Here is a 10,077-nt window from a genome sequence, read left to right as displayed (position 1 = left end):
AAAAATTAAACCATGGATTTTTTTTGTTAATATGCTAACAAAAGGATCTATTTTAATTACCATATTTTTTAAAATATATTATTGACAATATGTGTATTAAACCCGTATACATCCGTATCGTATTTTTTTCGTATCCGAATTTTATGACCGAATTTTTACAAACGTATTTTTTATCATCTGTCGTATCATACCCGTAAAATTCCCGTACCATTTTTTTGTCGTACCCGTATTTACTAACTAGGAGAGAAAGTACCAGTGAGTCGAAAGGTAGCAACTATGGTGATTTCTGGTGAGTGAAATGATCGAAGAAGGCAAAAGTCGCGCGACAAACACTAGAGAGGACTACGGCGATCGACAAACAGACGATGGCGGGGATGTTGGGGATTTTGAAGAGGAAGTGCCAATAAGTCAAAAGGTGGTGATAGAAGTGATTTCTGGTGAGTGAAACGATCGGAAAAGGCAAAAGTTGCATAGCCACAATAACGGACTGTTGCCAGCGATTGGCGAGGTGAACAAAAGAGGTGAGATGAGTTTTGGTCAGGAGGCTGAGTGGAGTGTTTTAGTGGTGATGGGGCCAGTTTTTTTTTTTTTTGGGGGGGGGGGGGGGGGGGATGGAGTTTGGTCTAGATTGAGATATTGGCTTGGTTGTTGTATTATTGTGTCAATATGGATGGATTGTATGTAGGGGCGTAGCCAGAAACTCATTGGGGGGGGGGGAAGATGTTAATTAAATTTAATAATATAATTGTAAATAAACTTATAATAAACAATATATTGAATATAAGTTATACAAAAATATGAGTATTTATTTATAATGCTCTTTATAATTAATATATTTATGATTGTGTTTAACAATATGAAATAAATTTATAATACTTTAACGAGTTTAAAATAAAACCAAGAAAATTTACTAATAAACAAGTTATTAAGCTAATACAAATAACAACACCTCCAAATTAAACTACAATAAAATTTCTACTATAAAATATTCAAAGATTTATGTAACTTTTATAGTAAAATATTATAACTTTTATTATAATTTCACTTTTATGTTTCGACCCCCCAAAATAATGCATCAAAATACATATTTTTTATTTATTTATTTATTTATTTATTTTAATTTTAATATTTTGATATGACCCATCTGTAGGTAGTCTAGATGGTTAGAATGAACTGAGGATAATATGGATAGATACATAGTCTCAGGTTCGATTCTCCATATATATATATATAAGTATTGAAACATAAAACAATTGATAGTAATTTAATTTGACAAAAAAATTTTTAGAAATGATATTTATTTTATAAAATATATGAAAAGATATACAAATTTTCTTCATTTTGTTCTTTGTACAATCAAATAATATAAATAAAATTTATTAAATATATTTGTGAGATTTTTTTTGTAAAAACTAAGAATTTAATTTGATATATTTGATGAATTTAGAAGTTAATTTCATATATATATGATATTTTTTCAAAGATAAGGAGGGTCAACTGACCCTTCTTGACTCCCCCTCCCTCCGCCCCTAGTGGTGAAGGGATGTGTTTGCTAGATTTCAAACCTATAGAGACTAATGGGTAATTTTTTAAGGGTGTGTTTACTAGATTTTGAACCTGTAGGGACTGATGGGTAATTTTTTAAGGGTGTGTTTCTGGATTTTAAACCTATAGGGATTGATGGGTAATTTTTTAAGAGTGTGTTTGCTGGATTTCAAACCCGTAGACATTCTGATGTCATCGGTCAAACCGGTTTGGATTGGTCAATGTGAGACTCGAGCCCTTGACCAGGTCAATGCCTAGGTCGGTTTTAAAAAATTATAAAACTTGTATTCAACTATGTAAAATAATACGTTATAAATCAAACATCAATAAAAAAACGAATCAATTCATTAGAAATATACATTAATATGTATTCATCATGTCATATTTTAATTGTCGATGTGTTAAGAATGTCAATGTCCATGAATGATGTTTAATCGTAATTAAATTAATGTTAAATTGTTGAAAAAGCTCCTCTTTGCTTTCAGGGCTCAACGACTCAATTATTGTCATTTATCTAGAAAAACAAAGTAGGGAAGTGTTGTGTTTCCACACCTTCCTTGTGAATTATGACCAAGTAATATTACGTATATCAAATTGGTATCTTTTTTATTTATTTTTGGATTAATTACACTCACACCTTATAAGGTTTCATTTTTTTATCACACGATAGTTTATCAGATTAAGGGTAAAAAGGTAACTTTACACAAAATAGAAAAAAAAAAAAAAAAAACTCATTGTTTCATGATTTTTTAGAATTAATGAAATTCGAAAATTACAATTGAAAATTAAAAAATATATATATATAAAATCTTCCATATGGGAAGGATGCAAGTTGCTTCAGGCACTAAATTGTTGATTTTCTTCTTTGATCAAGAGTTTTGAATTGCATATAATCCTTAATTTTATTTTCAAATTAAGTAGGAAATAAATGTTATAAACTGCTTGTATATTTTATTAACTAATGCAAGTAAAGCATTTATCAATTATTATAAGGGGCTTGCTTATTTGTTAAGGGTTTTGTAAATGCTATTATTATTAAGGGTTTAATAAATTTTAAGAGGGGTCTTTATGATATTTTCATATATTATGCTCGGGCTGGGTTTTCCTACCAAAGCCTGCTTGATTTTTCAGGCCCAGGTGCATGTATGCCCGCCCGGGCGAATCCGGGCCAAGTACTTTTATAAATATATGTTGTCATTTTAAAACTACCAGACAATATATATCAGTAGAATGGAGCTGTAACTAGATTATAGTGTAAGTTAAGGAGAGAGACCTCCGGATGATTGATATAATAACAAAAATAAGTTTTTAAATAAAAAAAATTTCTTTATTGTTAATGAATTGCTAGAATTTATATTAGTAATGTGATATTTTTAACTTAAAATTAGACGTCAATATCCAATTATTTATTTTATAACTTTAAGGGGTTGATTATGGTCAAGAAGGTTTGTTCTCTTTCTTAATTCACGAGTTTAAATCTTAAAATTATCTATTATAATATATGGGTGCGTTTAGTTTAGTATTTTGGATAGGATTTTAAGGATAGTATTTTTTGGATATGGGATATTACGAGGTAAATTTAAAAATTTGTAAAAAAGCCCTTAGGTTTACTAATTTAACTAAAGACCCTAACATATAAAATGACAAAAACACCCCCCCACCTGCAGTGTCAGATTCCGGCTACCACCGCCGGAATTTGGTCGAAAAATTCATTACGGCACAGACTTGTCGGATCTGTGCCGTAACACGTCGTTATGGCCTTTTCCGGCCAAATCCATGGTGGATCTGGCCGGAAAAGGCCAGATCTACGGTCTGTTATGGCCTCGACGACCAGAAAAGGCCAAACGGGGCCATCTTTGGCCGTCAGCTACGGCCAAAGATGTGGCCGTCGTTTTCGGTCAACGACCCATTTCTTTGGCCGTCGCTGACGGCCAGATCTGGCCTTTTCCGGCCAGATCCGTGGTGGATCTGGCCGGAAAAGGCCACAGCGGTGAACTTCCGGCCATTTCTAGTCGGAAGTTAGGCCGTTGTACAGATTCCGGCTATCACCGGTGGTTGCCGGAATCTGACAAGTTGGGTTGATGGGGGTGTTTTTGTTTTTTTAAACTTTTTTTTCAGGGGATATTTAGTGAAATTAATAACCTATGGGGTTAAAATGTAATTAAAAAATAAGTAATATTTTTAGAATATTGTACCAACGCTATTTGGAGAATAGGATCCAGAATAGGGATAAATATATTAAACCAAACATGCACATTATAATTTATCTCTCTTTGAATTTATAGATATTAAAACTATTTTTTTACTTTATCTAAGAACTAGGATAAGTGATGAGATGACATTAAAACTTAACTTAAAAGTGACGTGAAAAACTTGACGTAGTGAGTAATCCCAAGGGACATGCCATGTCATATTTTTTAATTAATTTGATGTCACATCACTTTTAATTGAAGTTTTAACGGCATCTCACTATTTATCTTGGCTCTTTAATAGTTTAATGGATGAAAATAGATGATTAGATGTTAGTTTAATTTAGTTGAAACTTGATAGATCATTAGATTAAGGAATTTTTATCACTTTAAAAATCCTAAAAGGTTTCGTTATCAATCATTCCCAAAGGTAAAAAGTGGCATTTAACTCTTATAGTGTGTATGACCCAACTTGACAAATCAAGGGGATAAGAAAGTTAAAAAGTGGGACGGGTTTGGGGGCGCCGGAGTCAACGCCTCTGTTTATGACTTTATTAGTCCTCTCTACAAAGCATCCATTGCCTCCTCAATATTAGGATTAGAATTTTACACATCTCCAATCTTTTTTCTTTTTATATATTCATGTTTCATATTTTTTTCTCACTTCTACCAATAATTATGTCGTTCTTATATTTTTTGGTTTACTAAATTGTTTTCAAATAATTACCCACATTCTATATCAAATGTCATAACATTATTCTGTCATAGTAAATAATTGATAATTTATATAATTATTTTTATGAATTCTTCTCATCCTATACTAATGAATAAAGATAATATGAATATTTTATTTATTAATTTCCTTTGATCAAAGCTTATCTCCTAATACTTATAATGATAGGAATTCAAAGATTCGACAATAAGCAATATAATCTTAGCTAAATATTATTTATTTAAAAGTATTATTCTAATTCATTGGGATATTTTAACAAAATCAGCATTGTGAACAAAGTTAAATTGACATATGGGATCTCTCATAGTGAGGGGTCAACCGGTCAAGTTTGGTGAGCTTGATTTGCATAAATGACTTCAAAAAGAAGTTCTTCCACCGTCATATATAGATCCAGGTCCAGCAATAAATATCCACAACCAATATGTCTCATGCCCTCATAATTCTTTTAAGTGTAAACGACTACCATCTTATCCCCCACCCCCCCGGGTTTTGTCTTAATGGCTTTTCCACTAAAAAAGTTTCAAAATACTATTTTATCACCTAAAGTTAATATTTTATTACTATCCAAAGCCAATTCTAATTGTGAAAATTATCTCCATCACGGCCATTTAAACCTTCGGTCTCCTGTCTACAAAACCCCTTTCACTCCGGCACCTGATTTCTCATCGATTATCGGCTATCGTAATGCTAGGGTTTCTTGTTCTTAATCGATTTTTGACTAATTCTAACAGAGAATATTCAATCGGTCACTATCACCATTCGATCTACCAGACTTTACTCTATAAAAAAACTCTCTTACCTTGACTCATGGTAACTCGTTGAACGCTGACTAGGAAAGTAAAGTATATTTTGGGTGTTAATAGAATATAAAAACTGGGTGAAAAAGTGATATTTTGAAATTTTTTTGGCGTGAAAGTTCATCTAGGAAAATCTTGGGTGGGAAAAAGTAGTTTACTGTTCTTTTAAAGTAATATGAAAACACTGACTTTTCGTTAATATGAATTTGATTTGTTAACTCCAAAGTCAAGAATTATGGTCAATTTGGTATAATTAATTAATTTTTGTTTTTAAATAGAGTTTTAATTATTATAAAGTTTCTACTTAGGCAAGTGTTTTGGTTTAGATTTAATTGCCAGAATTTGTGGATTGTGAGATTTCATTATCTTTTCACGCATCATTAATTTATCTTGTTTTTACCTTTTCTCTTATATAATAACACGATCACCTTCAAGAGTCTTTCTCCGGAGTTAAATTTGCTTTTTTATTAATTTTTTTAAAGATTTTTTCAAAATTTGAAATATTAAAATTACCCTTGTATTATTTTAGGAATATTAGTACATTATTCCTAGAAACAAATTTATTTTAAACTTTTTTTTTTTTCTTAAAAATAATTACTTAACTTTTAATTGTAAATTACTGTAAAATTTAGAAAATGGGAGTAAAAACTAAAAAGGGCATTTCTTATGGTAAAAAAAATACTACCATTAGATTCCATCAATATCGTCTCATATATATATAAATGGTACAAAAATGTGATATGAGATAAACATTACTTGAAATTTGAATTATCTTAGTTAACTGTACGCCCAACACATATCTAGCCTTTTTAATAGGACGGAATCACGGCCGTCAATTTTACTTAATCCCATTAATTAATTAATTTTAATGAAAATTCCAATTTGAATAAAGCCAAAGAAAACGTCCCAATACACCCCAATTTCTCCATCAGTGTTATTGCTTCCTTTCTCTATATTATTTCTTGCTTAATCATAAATTAACTCTTCGTAGTTTATCTTAATTCCATAATTAGAATGCCCAGCTGTCATTTATAACTAAACGGTAAAACCCAGTTGCTCTCACTATTTAAACACTCTACACGTAATATACACCTATTTTCCCGCGGGAGAACAAAATTTTCCAGGAAAAAAAAAAAGGAAAGGAAAAATCAAACGCTTTCTTCTACATCCTCAATCCTCTTCAGCTTTCCACCGTCAGTTGCTGGTAAGTCTAGTGCGCCGAGATATATCATTCTTGAAATAGTTAGGGTCAGTTTGATTTATAATGTGAAAATAAATTAATTTTTTTAATATTTGAGAAATAATATTAACAAATCTATTTTGGAAAAAATTTCGACTAATTTCCAGTGAACGTCAAACAGAACCTTAGTTTTATTTCTCTACATTATTTCTAAAATCAATCTGGAATCTTTGACTTTTGGTGTTAAATAATAGAGATTCTGCGTCTCCTTCTGCTGGTTTCTACTGCTAGAGGTCGAATTTTCTCGAATTAGGATTTTATTAGTCCTTTTTCATAAATTCTTTAATAACAAATCACTCGGATTTGTTTTCATACTCTTGTTTGCCGGCTAACAGCTCAATATATATAACATTCTCATTTGTGAATTACACTAAAGACTGTTTTCCTTATTTTTGTTTTCTCTGTTTCCTGAAAACAGTTCGAAGATGGGCAGCGAGGGCGTAGGAAATGAAGGGTTAAGAAAGAGAGGGTGTTCGTGCACAAAGAATGATTTTCTACCGGAGGAGTCGTTTCAGAGCTGGGGCAACTACGTTCAGGCTCTGAAGGAGACGCCGCTCCGGCTCAAAGATCGGATCCTGACTCGATCACTGGACACAACCGAGCTTTTCGAAATCAAGGCGAGGAGTCAACATGAGATGAAGAAAACTTTAACGTGGTGGGACCTCATGTGGTTCGGAATCGGCGCCGTCATTGGCGCCGGTATTTTCGTGCTCACCGGACTTGAAGCCAGAGATGACGCCGGCCCCGCCGTCGTATTGTCATACGTCGTTTCGGGTATCTCGGCTATGCTTTCTGTCTTTTGTTACACCGAGTTCGCCGTGGAGATTCCGGTGGCAGGTAATATTAAATATTTCAGATTTTTATATGTTAGAATATATTTTTTGATTTTTCTGTGATTTTTTTATGGTATTAGTTTCTCAAAACTATCTCATATATTATCTTATCTCTCATTAAGTCCTCATATTTTTTCTTTTTCTATAAATTTTCATTTTCTCTCATTTAAGTCCTCATATTTTGTCTTTTTCTATACATATTCATAACTTAAATAAGGATAATACTACACATACATCATTTTCATACAACATTTCTCATATAATATTATATAGTAAAATATGATTAGATAGAAGTTTAATTTTAACTTTAAATTAGCTAATTATATCTTGCCACTTAATATCGTATGAAAATGATGTATGTGTAATATTACTCCTTAAATAATATATTTTATATATTTAATAAGGCATATTTTTATATACATATTATATTATTTAAGAGATATCTCTGTTTTTAAGAGGCTGTGATCTTTGAATTTAAAATTTTCGGAAATTAGAAAATTGAAGTAAGATACGAGTGAACATCCCATATGTATCAAAATAAGGGGATATTAGCATTAAATAATGTATATATAAAAGTTGAGTTTGAAATGTTATGAAGTCATAGTGGAAAAGTTTGTAGTCTTTATCGATAAGGTACATATTTCCATCATTGTCTTATCTTTGAACCACATTTTAGACCACATATGTTAATAATTAATCCTTAAAATATCTTCTTTTTCTTCACACGTTCTTCACAAATTAAAGTCTTTTTTTTTTTCACATAAAAATATGAAATAATTTTCTATTCATCAATTTATAGAAAGGTTAATACCTCAAAATTAATATGAAGTACAAAATATTGATGATGTCATTTGATCTAGAAAATATTTTTCTTTCTTTATATTAGTGTTTAAAATTTTTGTTCTTAATATATATTACGTATTGGTGGGTTCTTTTATAATCTTCAAAAATTGCTTTTAACAGACAGTTTACCATGTAAATTGTTTCAGGTGGTTCATTTGCATATTTAAGAATAGAGTTGGGTGACTTTGTAGCCTTTGTCGCCGCCGGCAACATTCTCCTTGAGTATGTGATAGGTGGCGCCGCTGTTGCCAGGGCATGGACATCTTATTTTGCCACCCTTTGCAACAAGCAGCCAGATGACTTCCGCATTATTGCCCACAGCCTCCCGGATGACTATGGTCACCTCGACCCTATTGCTGTCGCTGTTGCAGCCAGTGTTTGCATTCTTGCGGTTCTCAGCACCAAGGGCTCTTCACGCTTCAACTACATCGCCTCTGTCATCCACGTTATCGTGATTCTCTTCATTATAATCGCTGGCTTCATAAACGCTGACACCAATAACTACCGTGACTTTGCTCCCTATGGAGCCCGCGGGGTTTTCAAAGCTTCAGCAGTACTTTTCTTCGCTTATGTTGGTTTTGATGCAGTTTCAACCATGGCTGAGGAGACCAAAAACCCCGCGAAGGACATCCCCATCGGGCTCGTTGGCTCGATGGTGGTCACCATTACTGCTTACTGTTTGCTCGCAATAGCATTATGCATGATGCAACCTTACAAACAGATTAATGCTGATGCTCCATTTTCCGTTGCATTTTCCGCCGTTGGGTGGGACTGGGCTAAGTACATTGTCGCAGCTGGTGCATTGAAAGGTATGACCACAGTTTTGCTTGTTAGTGCCGTCGGTCAGGCTCGCTATCTCACACACATTGCCCGAACCCACATGATGCCACCGTGGCTAGCTCAGGTTCATGGAAAAACCGGGACCCCGATTAACGCTACTGTTGTTATGCTTTCTGCTACTGCAATCATTGCCTTCTTCACCAAGCTTGATATATTGTCCAATCTTTTATCAATTTCCACATTGTTCATCTTCATGTTGGTGGCCATGGCTCTTCTTGTTCGGCGCTACTATGTCAGTGGAGTAACAACTCCCGCAGATCGCAACAAGCTCATAACATGCCTTCTGCTTATCCTAGGATCTTCAATCGCCACCGCAGCTTATTGGGGTATGAGCGAACACGGATGGGTTGGCTATGTGATTACAGTACCAATTTGGCTCTTGTCCACTATAGGTCTTTGGTTGTTTGTTCCACACGCTAGGGCGCCAAAACTTTGGGGGGTGCCATTGGTGCCGTGGCTCCCATCTGCATCGATTGCTATAAACGTTTTCTTGCTGGGTTCAATAGATAAAGCATCCTTTGAAAGGTTTGGCATTTGGACTGCACTTCTATTGGTTTACTATTTATTCTTCGGATTGCATGCTTCGTATGACACAGCAAAGGCGTCGGGGGAGAATAATAAGATCGGAGAAGGATGGAAGAACGTTGAAGAGGGCGCTGTCTCTTCTGCGACAGATGTTTCTGGGTTAAATGAAAATAGAGGCTCAGAAAATCCTGGTGCTTAGTGGACTCGTTGATTAATCTATACGCGTTTGTGTATGTAGTTGGTGAAGTTGATGTGGTTTTCCTCCGTTAGTCATATTAGAAATGTTTGCTTCTATTTTTCATTTATAATTCTATATATTTTGAACAAGTATTTGGATTTTACCAGAAACAAAGTGGGGATTACTAGTTTTTCAAAGTCTTGTGTTGTTGTTCTTTCAATCTTGTGGACTTTTGAGATTTTATCAATGTTCAGTTCTCTTGTTCAAAGTGTTGTAATTGAGCATATGTCAATTCATGGTGATAAAAAATTAAAATTTTACCTTTAAAGTTTGCTCTAAGTAAACTTGAGTCTT

At 33.3% G+C, this 10,077-nt stretch overlaps 1 protein-coding gene across 1 annotated transcript; it reads left to right on the top strand.

The window, feature by feature from the left end:
• Window positions 1-6,787: 6,787 nt before the first annotated feature.
• LOC116124139 (cationic amino acid transporter 1-like) lies at window positions 6,788-9,920 on the top strand. Its single transcript, XM_031409854.1, has 2 exons — window positions 6,788-7,341; window positions 8,327-9,920. The coding sequence occupies exons 1-2, from the start codon at window positions 6,930-6,932 to the stop codon at window positions 9,742-9,744; spliced, it is 1,830 nt and encodes a 609-aa protein (XP_031265714.1). The 5' UTR covers window positions 6,788-6,929; the 3' UTR covers window positions 9,745-9,920.
• Window positions 9,921-10,077: the final 157 nt, after the last annotated feature.

This window comes from Pistacia vera, unplaced genomic scaffold, assembly GCF_008641045.1.
Source record: "Pistacia vera cultivar Batoury unplaced genomic scaffold, PisVer_v2 Contig15, whole genome shotgun sequence".
Taxonomy (NCBI): Eukaryota; Viridiplantae; Streptophyta; class Magnoliopsida; order Sapindales; family Anacardiaceae; genus Pistacia; species Pistacia vera.
The sequence above is the reverse complement of the archived record's forward strand: the minus strand, read 5'-3'. Positions and strand labels throughout refer to the sequence as shown.